At 42.3% G+C, this 17,507-nt stretch overlaps 1 protein-coding gene across 4 annotated transcripts in view; it reads right to left on the bottom strand.

Moving 5' to 3' along the window:
- The window catches only part of LOC137800729 (SPRY domain-containing protein 3-like), a 44,474-nt gene that overhangs the window by 8,492 nt on the left and 18,475 nt on the right, over positions 1 to 17,507 (bottom strand). For all 4 annotated transcript variants that reach the window (XM_068598050.1, XM_068598051.1, XM_068598052.1 and 1 more), the window contains exons 7-8: positions 14,482 to 14,631; positions 2,752 to 2,809 (exon numbers count right to left, since the gene is read on the bottom strand). In XM_068598050.1, coding sequence (XP_068454151.1) covers positions 2,752 to 2,809; positions 14,482 to 14,631 — 208 coding nt within the window. The remainder of the gene's footprint in view (positions 1 to 2,751; positions 2,810 to 14,481; positions 14,632 to 17,507) is intronic.

Here is a 17,507-nt window from a genome sequence, read left to right as displayed (position 1 = left end):
ATCCATCCATCCATCCATCCATCCATCCATCCATCCATCCATCCATCCATCCATCCATGCCTTTACTGTATTTTAGTAATTTAAATGAAGTTAATCAACGCTGTGGTTCCGGAGATCGTGTAGGAAACGTCACTTGACCTTTTTTATATCATTTCCTTGTCTGATAATGGGTGCAACAAGTCTTGGGGGGCAGAAAATGAAAATATTCATCGACTTTGATCGGTGTCATGGAGACTTTGTCATCCAAATCCATTTTTTGTCCCATTAGAAGGTAACACAATCCCCCTATTGAATAATTGTTTTCGCAGAACTTGAGCTGGGATCAGATTAGACTGAACCTTATTATGTTAGCTTGGTTTGGTGGTGAGGGATGGAGGGTGGCGGCGGCGGCGGCGTTAAGGCTCAACCTTCAGCTGCGGGTGTTGAGTCATAGCACGTGTGACTCACCGATGGGGGTTTGGGTTTGGGAAAGGGGGGGTTGACAAGGTTAATGAGGCTTGCCGAGGAGCACTCGCTGGTTGGATGGCTGGTTGCTCCTGATAGGGCCCACAGGGGCCTCCAGCGCCCCGAAAGGCCCGGCCCATTAACTTGCGGAGACGAGCCGAGCCAACGCGCAGGATGGAGGTCTGCGCTGGGCCGGCGCCCAACACAAACACTCGTGGTAACACCAGCGCGGGCCAAGGAACTCTCAAAACTATACAAGCTATACAAAAGGAGCAGCGATATGGTTGGCAGCCATTTGTGTATATAACTGGAATATATCTGGGAGTAAAAATCACAACCTTTAAAGTCAATAACGCACATCACATGGGACCCAGGTCAACACTGGTCGCGTGCCCATTACAACGGACCATATATCAGGATTACAGAAATAGAAGTCAAGCTGTGCATGCAAAGTATGCATAAGAAAAGCAGGAATAATGCATTGAATCCTTATCTAATTTATGTATTTGCCTCCAGCCTGCATAATATGAGGCTATCTGCAGCCACTGTTTTCTTCAAAGCGCGCAGTAAAAACATTAGAAACACTCACAAATGCAGCGAGGACCAGTCTGAGGTCTTTAAAAATAACAATGAGACTATGCAAAGCAAAGGCCTGCCAGGAAACACTGGCAGAAATTTGCCCCTTTAGATACTGAGGTCAAATACAAAAAAAGCGAGCCGTATATAAAAGTTAATAAACATGGGTGCTGTGTGTCACAGAAGCACCTCTTCACACCGGTCTTGGTTGGCTCTGAGCAGGAAAAAACCAAGGTAACAAAGTCATTCCTTTCTTTAAGCAATTTCTGCTGCGGTTATACGACCTGGTGCATACAATACTGTGTATACATTGAAGCTGCTGTCGCTCTGCCAAAGAGCGTCTGCTTGCAATTCTTGAGGTTCCTGATCTGTTTGCTGAAAATCTGGAGAACGCAAAGGAGGAGGGAGGAGGGGGGGAGACATGACGAAGAGGCCCCGGCTGTTGATTTTAAGTAGCTGGATCGGAGCCACGCAGCTTAACCCGAGCATGGAGAAGGCAAACCTCGTACACACAGCGTGGAAAAACCACATACATCATTTTAGTCTCTAACAAATAAGATTAATGGACGCTGCGCCGGGGCGTGCACATTTCTGTGGCGTCCGACGCGTGGCTTGCCAAACCCCGGGCCGACCGCACAGCGCTGGACCTCTGGGACCGGCACGGCGAGCGCCCGTGAGTGACCGGCCTCGTCTGTCACTCAGCATCGAGGTATCGTCCCCGCAGACCCGGCAGGACGCGCAGCGTCCACTGTTATTACTATTAATGCATCCTAAGTATAAATGGAACCTGCAAAAGGGATATGTGGATTTAGTATTACGGTGTTTAGACTATAAACATCGGCTCCAAATATGAAAGGAATGTGCAGAGTGAAGGATAAAAAAAAAGGTGTTTTGATAGCTGATTTGGAGGCCAGCTCAAAGGCAGTATGTAAACCTCCTCGTGCTCACTGCCCGATGGAAGAACATACAACGGAGAGTGAGATGTGTGGCGTGTGAAAAATTAACAATGGGTGGATAGAAAGCCGGCTAACTCGGTCCGATAAGGACTGACAGAATCTCGACTGTGTCCGATAAAGAGCCGGCTACGAACTGTAGCTTGTGCGGCGTAATAACAACCCGCTACCCAGCTCGCCGCTATCCTCGTATCGCGGCAGCAGCGTTTGATAGTAAAACGTCTTAGTGCTGATAAAGACGGCTGCAGAGACCTGGAATGGGAGCTGTGGGCGTTTTTTTGTGCAGATGCCTGTACAGATCCTGTCATCGCAAACAACCAAGACTTCACGTGTTTGTGGAAGCATCGAAAGATAAAGATATCTAAACTTTTTGTCGCGTTTTTTTTCTTACTCGAAGCAAGAGGAGGGGGGTTTGTGGCTTCGAGAGATATCGACGTGACCGAACTTCTACAGAAAGAGGCCGAGATAAGATCGTTCTCCTTCTTCTGATGCTGTCACCGTCTGTTTTATCAGCTTTCTGGGCTTTTTTTTTTTTAATCTGCCTGCAATCCTCCCTGATCTCTCTTTGTGCCCGGCACCATAACATCCAGGTGAGGCGGTTGCACTGTGATGTTTGCATCTAAAAGCAACAGATAGATGCTTTAAAAAGTGGATCAGGTTTGTTGATGTCATCCAAACAACACTCCAGGGGGAATGCCACACTCGTAAAAAGTTAATAACAAACAACATGCTTTCGGAGAGAAGAAGAGGAAGAGAGGGAATGGGCTTGAAATCTCACCGGCGTGGTAAGCCACCGACCCTCGGCTCCATCCCGGGTGTCTGTTCCTGGGGTAATCCTGCAGAGACACACAGTTACACGGGTCAGAAATTCATGTTTTCACAGTTATGAATACGATTTGAGTCCAACTGTGCAAGTCAAGTCAAGTCAATCTTCATTCATGTAGCTTAATATCACAAATTTGCCCAAATGGTCTTTGCAATCTGTGCAAAAAAAAGTCAGCCCTCTATCTTTAGACCCTCGTTATGCAGCCAGTCGAGCTGCAGTTTACATCCACATCTGGCTGAAATGGCATTACATAATTAATTAATAACATTTGTGTAGCGTTGACACCAATTCTTGAGCTACGGACAAGAATGTTTGAGGTCACAGTGACCTTGAACGACTAAAATATAATCAGTTCATCCCAGAGTCCAGCTGTTCCTGAGATATCACGTTTACGAGAATGAGATGCAAACAAACGCACACACAACCTGAACACACAACCTGAACACACAATGCTTCTGGCCAACGCGGAGGCATAAAAAAAACTTTAACAGGGAGACAAGGAAACTATTTAAAATGACATATAGATCTTTATGTTGGTCAATTTCTCCACTGCGTCACTAATAAAGGATTATCTTACCTTTACAAAAAGTGTTTCATGATAAAGACCAGTAGTTTACATTTAGTCGAGTACCTGTACTTAAGCAACATTTTAAGGTACTTGCACTTAAGTAAAAATGTGAAGGTACTTGCACTTAAGTACAATTATAAGGTACTTGCACTTAAGTACAACTGTAAGGTACTTGCACCTAAGGACAATTATAAGGTACTTGCACTTAAGTACAATTATAAGGTACTTGCACTTAAGTACAATTATAAGGTACTTGCACTTAAGTACAATTATAAAGTACTTGCACTTAAGGACAACTGTAAGGTACTTGCACCTAAGGACAACTGTAAGGTACTTGCACTTAAGATAAGGTACTTTGAAGAGTGGATCTGGTCACTGGTCGCTCATCACATGTTGATAAAATAAAATAAAAAATCAGCTGAGGATTGTGACTCACGACTGGCTACTCGTAATCAACCCTAAATTGATAAGCAGCAGGTTTAATGTCTTAGTGATAATACATTTTATTCGTATAGTGCTTTAAAAAAGGTACTCGTGGTACTTTACATGGTAAAGACAAGCAATGGAAGTAACAACAATACAAACAAAAGAGATGACAATAGTGATAAAATGAAATAAACTACTCATAAACTAGCATTACAGGTGAGAGAGTATATTAAATAAGTGTTGTTTTGTCAATGGAGAAAGGTCTGACCCCCAGATGTTGATGTTATGATTCATGTTACGAAACATGTTCTTAAAAGTAAGGAGTCCTTTCCCAATCTATTTTAGATGTTGGTCAGTAGCCAGTGGATCAAATTTGAACAAAATATTGAGAACATCCGTGGAAAAAAAAAAGGCAAATGAAAGCTGTTTCCATTCACTACGTTATGAGTTGGTTAATCAAGAGTAACAGTAGGTGGCACCAAGTCTGGAAAAAAACGTAGACCATTGCAGAAGAAGAGGACGTTTCACTCTGTGAGGAACAATGTAGAAAACTGGACGGAAATATGACAACTCTGTTTGTTTGATGTATGAATGTGAGGACGGCGACATCAGATGTTCGTGTGGGCTGTTTGCATCTGACGCTATGTTTCATTTCAAGCTTGAATGGATGTTGAAATCTCATGTTTCATGTACCTCATCATTAATTAGCTAAATCTGTTTCCATTTCCAAAAATGTCCATTCCAAATACATTGCATTTGCCATATTTCAATCTTTTTGGGCGTTTCTTTACGTACAAATTGCAGAAAAACAGGTGGTTGGAGACTCGGTGCTTAACGATGTGTTTGTCACTCTCTCTCTCCATCTCTGTCGGTCTTTCTGCATGTACAATATGCATGCATTGCTCCAGGTTTCACCGTGCCAAAAACAATAACCAGTGGGCCAACCTTGGGATAAGATCACAGTGTGACTCAGAGGTAATTACCTGAGATTTCTATCTGTCGTCTGAGCTGCACCTACACAACCGTAGAAACACATTACTGAACAAAAAAGGAAGGAGGATTAGAAAGGGCAACGAAATGACGCTTTTCTTTCACCTCTCAGTGGGCTACATCTTCTCAACGCTCTCTTGTTCACATTCTCTCTCAGATGAACTTTCCCGACAGCATTTATTTTTAGCTAGGCACAAAAAAAAAAGCCAACGTTTTATATTCATCTCGTCTCAAGAATCCCAAATATGACCAGGATGATGTCCAGCAAAAAGGGGGTCAGTCTGGGAAAAAATGCTATAATCCAAATAAAAGAACATCCACTGATGACTGAAGAGGCAATACATTACTGAAAAAACAAAATAGGCCCGCCGAAATTGTTACGACTCACATCTGCTGGCAGAAATTAGTAATATAACACTGCAGACAGACAGCTTGGTCTGTCTGCAGCATTTTGAGGACAGGACATCAGGGAAACATCAACGATCCTGTCTGACAGCCCCGATGGGTCTCGAGGAACAGGAAATAGAGATGGATCGAGCGGGAAGGACCGAGTGAGACATCAGCAGGGAAAGACAGGGAGACATGGAGGAATGCAGCGACTCCTCCAAAGCCCAAAACCCCTTGATCCGCCAAGTCTGCTCCTCTTCCCCCTTCGTCTCGACCACAAGCCGAGGATTCCTCTGGCTGACTGACATGTGGGCTGAATCTCCGCGAGGAGGAGAGGAACGTCTGGCTATTTTGACCCTCTTGATTGATGATCCACAGACTCTGATCAGGGCCCTCGTTCAGAAAGCAGTTTTAGTGAAAACCCTTGAGTTAGTTAACCCTAAAGGACGCTATATACTCTTGCAACTGCGGCTGGCCACGCAGTTGCGTCAACGGATTTGTTTTGGTTTATGGTTCCCGCCTTTTCCGATCGCAACAACCGTTTAGAGTCGACGTTCATCGATATCTCCCTCCAGGAATTCACCTCCATCTGCGTATCATTATACTCCGTCAAAGACAGGTTATATAAATGCTCATATTTGCTGGACCTCTTCAGCCAAAACGTTCTTCAACGGGATCCATTGTTCGTGTTCCTGCTACGGCTCTTTGAAACCGGCGGTATTATGCTGTCAAACCCGGAAATGCGAGACTTAGAAAGGACGTGGTTAGCAGACTAATCACAGGCTTCCGGGCTGCGAACGGCTCGCGTAGCTTTGTCGGATAGTCAGACATTTTGGGCGACACACGCAAGATGGCTGACGGGACGATGCAAAGGGGTCTTGAGGGTCTTGCGTGCTTGCGTCTCTGCGTAAAACACGAGTATAAAAGACCCTTTAGATGTGGGAAACTCTGGGTGTTCAGTTGCAGAAAGAGCGCTAACTAAAACTATGGATATGAGTTTGTTACACAGGAGGATGTGTTGTCGTATTGGAGCTGCATAGATGATTGCTTTTTTTTCTCAGAGTGAACAAACTATGATCAGCTGTTCTAGAAACAAAACATCTTTCCCATCTCAGGTTTAGTCAACTCAGAGTTCAGGGTTTAGGCTCAAGGACCACTGAAGAAGCCCTTAAATGTTCAAGAACCTTTTCTCTTAAAATGTTAAATGTGAAAACACACCGTTCGACAATACAAACTAGAATCTCAGCTAAGAGGCCAAAAAGTCATTATGTTGAAACCAAATAGTCTGATTGTACTTTTTTCCTTCTCATACTTACTTGGACTAAATATTCTCCACGCTGCAATAATAGAGTGACGTTGTTCCTTTATTTTAACGGCTTCTACTTGGAGCATTTTTAACAAACTGGTGAACGTTCGAGTGCATGTTGGCTGATTCACTTAGCTAGCGACAAATAAATCACAAATGTGCTCATTACAGTCGGCATCTTACCTCTAAAATCAAGAATGTATTGTTTGTATTAATTAATTACCACAATATTTAAGTCATAGCAACACTAATGTCAGGAAGTGTCATGTGGTTATATCTTTAAACACAATGACGCTTAGTTTGGAACCTTTTCCCAGAAATTGAAACCGCTAAACATAAAGCTCCTATAGCGAGACATAAAGCTCCTATAGCTAAACATAAAGCTCCTATAACTAAACATAAAGCTCCTATAACTAAACATGTAGCTCCAATAGCTAAACATGTAGCTCCAATAGCTAAACATATACCTCCAATAGCTAAACATATATCTCCTATAGCTAAACATATATCTCCTATAGCTAAACATATATCTCCTATAGCTAAACATATAGCTCCTATAGCTAAACATATAGCTCTTATAGCTAATTATATCGCTCCAACACTATAGATTTGTGTAACAACGTGCAGAGCAGTAGATATCCACACGTAGTTTAAACTAAAGGCGGAGAGGGAACATTCAACTTTCAACAAACTACCTTTTAGCCTTAAAATTAATTTTACAAACTGCAGCTGTTATATTGTTTTTTAACAGTGAGAAAGATCATGATATCGTTTATGCTTGTCTGTTTTTTTTAACCAAATAGTTAGCATTCATTGTGGTACATAGGAGCTGAATATTTTCATACGGGATGTCTTAATATCTGAAATACTATTTGATGGTGTAAAAAAATAAGATTTCTATCTTCAGACTCTTCTCAGTGTGAATAATATATATTTTTTTTCAGCCATAAATTCTGTAAAGCACGGAGCATATTGTTTTGTGGGATTTGGAAGCGCTTTTGCTCTGATAAAAGAAACATTCCAACCTATTGTGGTTTGGAAATTGCAACAGTTAATGCTGTGATTTCTGTTTTTCAATCAGTGGTGGCGCCACTAAATTACACCTACACTCCTTCTCTATCAACATATAATGGAATGTGTTAAAGGGAGCACCATGTTCACCATCTGGTCCACTATCGCGGACTGTAAAGCTCTTGAAACATGGTCGCTGCACCCCCCCCCCCGACCCACCCACCCACCCATCCCCCCACACCGCCCAGAAGCCTTCATTGACATGCAAGCTGCTTCTTAGAACAACAAACACTGGCGTTGGGTCGGTGTGGCGGAGCAAAAGCCCTGCGGCATCAGATCCACAGCTGCTAACAGCGGTGTCAACAGAGGAGCCTGCATTTCCACACGGTGGCAGAGTAAACAAGTCTGGAAAAGAGAAAGAGCGGAAAGGTGCGGGCCGAGTGGGGAACCGTGTGGAGGCAGATACCGATCATCTGCTGCAGCTATCACGCTGGCATATCACAGAGCAACCTCACAATATGAAGTGCCACAGATGTGTGACTCTGTCTGTGTGTGTGTGTGTTGGTAAGGGGAGAAAGTAGTATGTTTGTACGTGCCCACACAACCTCGGCTATAGGGGTTGAGCAGACACTGTGTAGGGAACTAATGCAGGTCTGTTTGTATAACCTCGTGTCATCGGGCTAAATCCTTCGTGACAGAAAGAGTCTGAGGGGAAGACAACGCGCCGTGTTTCGGCTTGTTCGTCACTTTTTTTATGGATGCGAGTGCATATGGAAGTGTTTTCTTTATACCGATGCGTAAATCTGATAAAGTGTGTTGTGCGGGATTGAATAAATGGAGGAAAAGGGAGTAATCGTTGAGCTTTATGCAGACCGATTAGAAGAATCAGATGACACAAAACCTGCAACGTATATGGGGCAAAACTACAGGAAGTGAAACCAAACACGCTGCAACTACAATAACTTTCATTAGCAATTACATTACATGTCATGTAGCTGACGCTTTTATCCAAAGCAACTCAGAATAAGTGAATTCAACCGTGAGTATGAACTCACAGCAACAAGAATCAAGAGAGTATCATGTCTTCAATAAAGTCAAACTACAAAGTTCTGTCACTAAGAGCATCTAAGTGCTGCTGCTACTGTCGTTCTTCAAGGTGGAGTCGAAAAAGATGTAGTTTTTAAGTTTGCAACGGAAGATGTAGACACTTCCTGCTGTCCTGATGTCAACGGGGAACAGGACAGCATTAATATACTAATTACTTTCTCTATGAATAGATTCAATGTTTGGTATATGAAATGTCAGAAAATAATAAAAGTTGCATGTTTTTTTTAATCCATTGTCTTGAAAAATATTGCTTTATCTGACCAAAAGTCCAAAGATGCCCAGTTTAATTCCATGCAAATGTTTAGCAAAACAAAAAAAAGAGACGAAAAACATAATAATTTGATATTGAAAGTAGTTGGAGATCATTTTCTTCAAAAATAAAAGCGACACCTTGAACATTAGTATTGTGCTGGCTGTGTGTGTTTTGCAGCTTCAAATCACAAACATTGGCACAGTGACCAGTCTTTGGTTTTATCCTAAATTGACCCTGTTGGGAGTGTACAGGTCCACAGGAGCAGCAGCAGCAACGTTAATGGGACTGTGCTGCATCACAGGAGGAAGAGAGAGCAGAGCTGTTCCCAGGACCCGGGTCATACCGGGACAGAGGAAACGCAGCAATTTTCAGTCTCTCCAGAGCAGTTATGCATCTCGCTGGTGTGTAAGTGTGCGCTTGGTTTTTATGAATGTATTTTTGTACAACGAACAGAGAGTCAATGCACACAGTCATCAGAGACAGAAGGTCATTGGTGATCTGAGAAAACAATCAGCCTCTTTCAGACACTGATTGCGGCCGAACCACAAGTACGACTCTTCATCTCAAGACTTCTCAGACTCCCCCCCTCCACCCTCCCTCCTCCCCCAAACACAGGGTTACGATCTTTTTCTTTTTGCAGGATTTTGTTTGTTTTTCAGGACATGAGGGTTTTCCATCTTTTTTTCCTGTGTTCTACATGTCCTGAATAGCTTCCCTTGTTTTTTTGTTTTTTTTTACCTTCCGACTTTCTCCCCCTCCCCCCCCCCCTTACCCCATGCCTCCAACCACTCCTACGTACTTCTTCCACCCCATAACTAAGCTTAGATCTCTCTTTGTCCCCCACAGCCTAGCAACCGCTTGTGTACCGGATGAAAAACAACTGCGCTACCACGCACATATGCATGCTATACATTCACAGATGCCCTTATCTTTTTTAGAGGAATGAGAGAAGACGGAGGTCACGCCAGGTCTAGGACTTGCAGTGGGGGGGTCAAAACGGATCTTAGATTACGAACACACTGAACAACACGTTCACCTCACACACACAAAACATTCACAGTTATCACATCGCACAAATTCCTCTGACTTCCCTCTTGGACAGGAAACTGTCAACAGCGGCTTGGGGAATTCAAAAATGTACTTCCACCTTTCTTTTTTTTTTTTTTTTCAAACAGCCAATTTGATTTTAACGTCTCAAATCGCAAAATTCCTCTTATTTTCTCTATTGGATCTTTGTACGAAGTGCAGGGTAATGAGACAATGTTTGGGCAAACCAACACTAAGTTCCAAATCACACACACTTTCTTTTTACTTTTAGTACTTACAGCCGCGCCAGACAAAGTACATACTGTTGCATGCAATATTACATGTTCTTGGGACTTACTACTTTGTCAAAACATCTTGACTTTGACCCTTTTGATCCTGTATCTGCTGCATAAAGGATTGTGGGTCATAATACTGCAAAATGCAACCAGGTATTTTTGGTATGATGCATTTGACATACTATGCTTTATGCATTTTTGTTGTTGTTGCATACTAAGCCGTACAGTAGTATGCTAGTATGCTAGTATGGGTAGCACAGTGTTGGTTTGAGACTTGAGGAGCCAATCCACGGAGTAGATGTTGAGAAATGTTCCTGGATAGTTGAACACTTTGTACTGCTGCTGTTGCCGGATGTAAAATATGGGATAACCAGAGCAAGCGTGGCCATCTGGGGGACCTGTTACCTTTTCTTGTGAGCAGCTGCTGTGGATGTTTAGACGGCAACAGAGCGAGTTTGCAAAGAGGGAAAGTTGAGCCTGAAGTCAAGAACCACAACAAACCAGACTCTGGCACTCCGTGGGGCAAATAACGAGTGGATTTGTGTTTGTGTTTAGGCCGTCTTAGCATTTGGGATGCGACGTGAAAAGACCGGCGTGCAAACTTGCAACTGCTGTTGAGTAAACAGTCATTAGCCGAGCCCTTCCCTTCGCTGCTTTATCACCTCTCTTGGACTTAAGCTTAATGTCTTTATAATAAATCCCAGATGCCGAGGAGAAAAGAAGCTGAGCAAAAAGAAAGGAGAGAGGAACTCTGAGGAGGTAATGCAACTGGAGTTATCACCACTCAACTTCTTTCTTACCCATGGGAGCATCGTGTGTGTGTGTGTGTGTGTGTGTGTGTGTGTTTAACTGAGAGCATGTGTGTACACATGTACTCTTTTTCTTTTAGGTCCATTAGAGGATATTCTGGCATTTTGTTCTCTTAATGCACAGAAAATAAACATACAGATTAAGAGTACAATGTGATTACATAGCTTAAAGTCAAACTGAATTATATATAAGTAATTTATAAAACAATTGCAATTTCCAAAAATGAAACATTCAAGTCTTCCTGCACAAACTGGGTCCCACTACCAATGTTGGTACTATGCTTTGAATGGGGCAATATCTGTGTTGGTTGGGGGGAAAACGTCACCAGCGACATGGATGGTTGATTTTTTCGTGTTTCCTCCTTTAGGAACGCACATAGTGCTGAATGTTACCTGTCGCTGGTAGCTTTTCGTTAATTTGCAGTTACCACAATCTGGGTAATAGACATATATTTGGTTAAATGATTGCTTATTAATTCTGATGATCATGCAAATGTTAATAGTGGAACTTAATTGTTTTATTTATGCACACAAAGGAGATTAGGTGATAATGCATGACTTATTTTATGTTACTTTGTTAACAGTATAATTAATAGGCTGATATTTATACTAAAATAAAACCATTCTATTAAAAAATCATACATTCAGCACCCACATGTCTAGATTCCCTTGTTCCATAACCACATTTTTCTGCTACTGCACTGCATCTGCTATGATATTGGCAGGCGAATCGGGCTCTTTAGATGGAAATCGTTGAATAGTTGACTATTTGGGATCGCCCCAACGCGGCATATTAAATCCCCGAATATGGTTTCCCTTTGTCTGTTTAAATCGCTTGCCAAAAGGACCCGAAGCTCTCAGACTCTGCCATTGTTCTGCCGACTGTGTTCTTGGCGCGAGAGCAACATTCACTCTTTGCCACATGGATAACTGTAATCAGATGCGAAGAAAAGGGCAAATTGCACTCAGCTGCAAAACTTATGGGTTGTGTTTTGCGCTGTAATATCATTAGCCCGACATCGTTTGTGAAGTTTGAGGGCCGGGCAGTTAGCAGGTGCAAGTGACGTGTATTTCATGGTGCTATCGACGGCTGCAATCTAGTCTTTGTGAATTTGCTTTCGAGTGTGTAGGAGCATGTTTAAATAACATGAACTAAAAGTAAACTCTGGTGGGAATCTTAGTCAGCTAGGCTAACTAGCACCAACTTAGTTTTCCTTACTAGATAGCTTCTTTTCGTGCAAATACAACCACAACAGCATGACGGTTCTCCCAGATGTTTAGTGTTGTAATCGCTAAAAGTCAATAATAAATGTTATGCAAGGTAGTTGAAAAAGGGTATGTTTTTCTATCCACACTCACAGGATGTACAAAAAGGATGTGATCCTGTCAGTAGTGCACCACAGGAATTGGTAGTGTGTCTTCTAGCAACAAGGGAAATGCCCACCCAGAAGCTACGAAGCTTTTTCCACAAATATGTCCAAAACAGTTTTATCCTTCTTTTTTTCTTTTTCTTTAAAAGAAAAGGAAAAATATGCACAGTAGCTCAATCATTAGGGTTTATTTTTCCCTCAAAAAAAGTTTGACTTCAAGGGTGAATTGTGGGAAATATTTGCCAGGTGGTTTGGCGAGAAACAAAACTGTGAAGATGGCAATACGACAGGCGTTACGGATTTATTGTGTGTTTTGTTTTCGTTTCAATGTTGACCGGTGGACATCAGTGACTTTGAGGAGCCGCCACTAATGAGACCAATCACAAAAAAAGGATGCTCAGATTTACCTAGTTTCTAAAAGGACATAGATTGTGATGGAAACCTGCAGGTAGAGCGCACACATGCAGCGTAGGTGCAAGTTTATTGCTTTGTCTTAACGCCATTCAGAGTGCGTCCCTCTCTTTGAGTTTTATACAAATTGCCTGTGAGACCTTGAGAGATGTGATACAAGTTTCATCTGTTATTTTTGTTATTAAAAAGGAGCAGAGCTTTGACCCTGGAGAGAGAGACAGTGCTGGCAGCTCTCCACAGGCCTCGGCTTTTGGCAGCCGCTAATATTTCACATTCATAACACTTTCGAGGCTAAACTTTCAGGGCGTAAAAAACTCACAAATCATGACCCTCCATACTGTCAAAGAAATGCTTCCTGAGTCAGAAGAAGAATATTAGGTAAAAATGTAACGCAGATATGTTTTTATGAGAGAATCTATCAATCAGAAAGCAGACGTTTATACAAGTTTAATCCTACCCTTTATGAGCTTAGCGAAAAGGATTCAAAGCAGCCTTCGCAAGATCCTCAACTATTACTGCCTGTACTTTACATCCTCGCAGCTGTTGAATTAAACTGTCTTGACACATCAATCCTTGTTGTATTCACTCTGCATTAAAAGGAAAACCTCACCCCTAAAATGACCATTAGTCACCTTGTAATCTTACAGAAAATGTTTTGTTTTTTCTGCATGCCTCCACAGCAAACGGAGAATCCAAAAGCAGAGAAAAGTCGTGATGAATTTAAGTAAATTGGGCTGCAAAACTACATCAAAACAACCGTTTACAGACTCTCAATAACCTTGTGCAGCATAATCAAAGTCTCATTTATCCATTCGAAGGCTCACTGCTATTTTAAACACTTGCATAAACAGCACTCGCATGCATAGGAGCACCTGCGCAAGCAGGACATTGCTTATTTGGAAGTGCATTAAATGGTAAGGTTTTTAGCAAAGATGCATTGAGACTTTGACTCTTCTGTATATGTTTTGCGAGTTTGTGAACGCAGCCCCCCCATTTACTTTAGTTCATTAAGACTTTAATGTGCATCAGTTCCCAAACATCTACAGGTTTTGTCTGTTCAACTCCTCAAAGCTGTTCTACATGGTAATAGTCACTTGCAGAGTTGCAGTGCTCATGCTGAAATGGGAACCGCATGTGCATTCTTTGGAAAAAGAAATAAGGGCTCAAATTGAGAGGTGTCTCTAATTGTATTTTCCTCTTGGAGGTGTTTAATCTACCCAACAGTAGGCCATTATATCGAAAACAAATGCTGGATAGTGAGAGAGAAAATAAAGCTTTTGACAGTACCACTATGTTTCACCACATTTATGTTGGCTTTACATTTATGTTGAGGGGGGATCCCATATTTAAAATGCAATTCAAAAAGACAGGAGCGCTGCTTCTCCTCCATTAGGACTTCGCCTCCGAGATAGTGCCTGAAGAACATTTTTGCAAACGCTAATTACCCCCGCCTTATTCCTAATTCAGGTTTTTTGGTCAAAGTTTTCCATCATTAGCATGTTGTGAGCTCAACGACTTGTTGAAGTACGGCGACCAGAGAGGAAAGAACGGACGAGTCGGCGAACGGGCAAAGCGTTCCTGCAGGCGACATCCCTGCTGCACTGCCTCGTGTGTAATAGTGTGGTGAAATGGGGGAAAGGGCCAAAAAAAAAAGCTTGTCTGTTGAATTTAGTGTGTGTATGTAGTTGTCAAAAGTAGTTTTTTTTTTCTTAGAAAGCTCACCCTTCTTGCCAGGCCCAGGGCAATGTAGCACTTCTCCCCAGCGTCAACAATCTCCACTTCATAGTAGTGGCAGCGGGTGGTGAGTGGCTGGCGGGCCTGAGCCAAACCCACGTCCATGATGCTCTTTCCTTTGCCAACATACTCCAGGAGCTAGAGAGGAGGGGTACAAATAGAGTGGTGGGGGTGGGAGGGAGAAAGAAGGACGAGGGTTAAACACACAAAAAAGGGTTCAATCAAACAAACAAACAAACAGATACAGACTCTCGCTCCCACCGGATTTATTGACCAATGAATTCCAACGTCAAGGCTCATTCAACCCTCCACATTTGGAAACGGCCAAGCTTTTTATAGTTTGCGTGCCTCTAACGACGTTATTATCACCTGAAACCACCGACCCTCACTGTATTCCAACGTCGGGAAAGAAATTGCTGCGTCTTGACAATTTGTATAACTTTCCAAAAACAAATCCAGCTCAAGCTCCCAATGCATGAGCCACCTGGTGGCACGGCTGCAGGGAGGCCCACCATTGGTGCAGGCTGTATTTCTATTAAATTACAAACAGACATGCATGGTCCTTTAATCATGAAGGACTTTGTGTATCCTCATTGAAAAACTGGGTGAACTGGCGACAAGCAATTCCTGTTTGCAGTGTACCCATGGATGTTGAGACCGCCGACTATCACGGGATTACTTTGATACTGAAGAAACCTTTAAAAAGTGATGACTCCCAGACAAGTTCTGGAGTTATAAGGACTATCTTCTTTTCTGTGATTGTATTACAAAAAATATCTGATACCATCAGGAAGTCAGGCGTCATACTGAATCTAAAAAGCGCAAATTTAACTCCGTACCGGCATGCATCCACTCGTTAATTTACTCACACACTTGACCACCATCCCGAATTTCAGCCCCCTCGGTCAAAATCTGCCGCCGCTTCAGAGAGGACATGTTTTTGTGGGCAGCTGTGCAGCTTTCTGTGTTCAAATTGGGTTTAGTTATGGCTCTTAAAAGTAAAATTTGAAGCCAACTGGACAACAGGTAATGGGTCTTGCCCCTCTCTTTGTCTTGAAAGGGTCATTCAAAACAGCTAAAAATACGTCGTACAAAAACAATTGTTTCCATCATACCTGAGCCGAAAAGTTTCTACGGTTATTTAATGTTCCTGACCTTTGTTGACTTTATTTGGGTAGTCAGGCGATCGGGCCCAAAGGGCAGTAGTTATGTAAGTGGGGGAAAAGTCGAGGTAGAGAACAAAAGATTGACGGCATAGCAGATCAAGCTTGGGCAGGATCCTCGGCCCCAATGTTGTTCCAGATGCAGGAGACTTAACCACGCAACTAGCTTTTGCAACCGTTGTCCTAAGTGAGTGGGCACCGTGACAGATTGACACTTCCAAACCCAGTCAAACCCTCGCGGAGCCGCCCAAAGTAACTCTTCTGCAAGTACCAACAGCCGCTTTGGGAGATTGCATGTACAGAATACGCCGATAATGCAATTACTTTCAGCTCCATTTTGGTCTTAAGCATCTGAACAGGTGGAGATGGGTGGGTACAGGTGAGAAGGTGGGCAGCTAGGCAACCACAAAGCCTTTAGGCTGCGCAGTGTTTTCCTGCATGAATGTGAGTGTATGAGCATGTGCGTAATGAAGAACACGCCTCCAGTGTGAAAGGCTAGCATGACAGACATGGTGGGGGTGGACAACATTACTTTGTATTAATCCTTAGTGTGTGTGCGTGTGTGCATGTGTGTGTGTGGTTCACATACCAGCTACTTGAAGGACACACCTGGTGGAAACAGCTATTCAACATCTACATAAAACAGTCAAGTGTCTCAATTAAGTTATTACTATTTTCCCTTTTTGTTATTGTCGCTGTTGCTTGGTGATGCATCAAACTGGAAATAACTCTGAGGCTGTCAAAAAGTTGAATTTCAGTCTGTGAGCTCATTAAAAGTTTAAACTGGTTGCTGAGAACAGACATATTATATATACACGCAGACACACACACACGATTAAGTTAAAATTGGCCCTTGTCATCTCATGTTTTTGTATCTTAATGGGGACAATGAAACTGGTCCGATATTAAACTACGTCGCTCAAGATGTCAGACGGCAAACAAAATAAAATATAATCACTTCGGATAATTCCTCATCTTCAATATTAATTGTAAAAGTGTTGACAGGCCCTGATTGTTATTATAAGTCTCTCACAACGTTATAGAAAGGACTACAAAGAAATAAAATGTTTAATTTTTTCATCTTTTGCTTGATCATGTCCTTTTGTTATTATTGGTACTACATAATGCAACTTTAAAAGTGTAGGTAAAAAAAATGTTGGGTGAACATTTTGGTATTTTTTCATATTGCAAGATGTACGGCAAGAAAAAAAATACAATTTTGCTGATTGTTTTTTAACCAATATTGTGCCAATAATCTTGTAATGCAGCCAGTATGATCACACCTTATGAAGAACAGTAGAGACGCTGAAGTGGCTTTACTTACTACATCAAAGCGTTTGTCTTTATCTATTTAATCCCACCAGCTACTAGTTGTCAGTCTCTACATTTAGCTCCAGAAATACTGCGGTTAACAGCAGCTTGTTATGGTCGAATGTTGCATAATAGTGCTATGTGTTACCTGGAGAGGTAAGATGGATGTATACTTTTCTAAAACGTGTGGAGCTAACATTAGCAGAGTACGTTAGCACATCATTAACTAGCAGTAAATGCTAATGGTAAATGGAGCCGACCTCAAAGTGCTTTAACACTACATGACATCATTCACTCATTCATACCACAGGGTAGCAACATCAGTATTTTCAACCATTGCAGCTACGGGAGAAATGTAGGGTTAAGTGTCTTGCTCAGGGACACGAGCTGCTCAAGGCATGCTGAATGTTTTCATATGCTGCTTTTAATCATTTAAAAGGTGGTCCACTTTTTAAACTCTTCGCTTTTTCACCTGTTCCTGCAGCTGCATGAGTTCAACATCTGGATTCATCCATCAGACGCGTATTGTAGATACCTTTT

Source organism: Clinocottus analis, unplaced genomic scaffold, assembly GCF_023055335.1.
Source record: "Clinocottus analis isolate CAN_PGR_092001 unplaced genomic scaffold, fCliAna1.0.p SCAF_4, whole genome shotgun sequence".
Lineage (NCBI taxonomy): Eukaryota > Metazoa > Chordata > Actinopteri > Perciformes > Cottidae > Clinocottus > Clinocottus analis.
The sequence above is the reverse complement of the archived record's forward strand: the minus strand, read 5'-3'. Positions and strand labels throughout refer to the sequence as shown.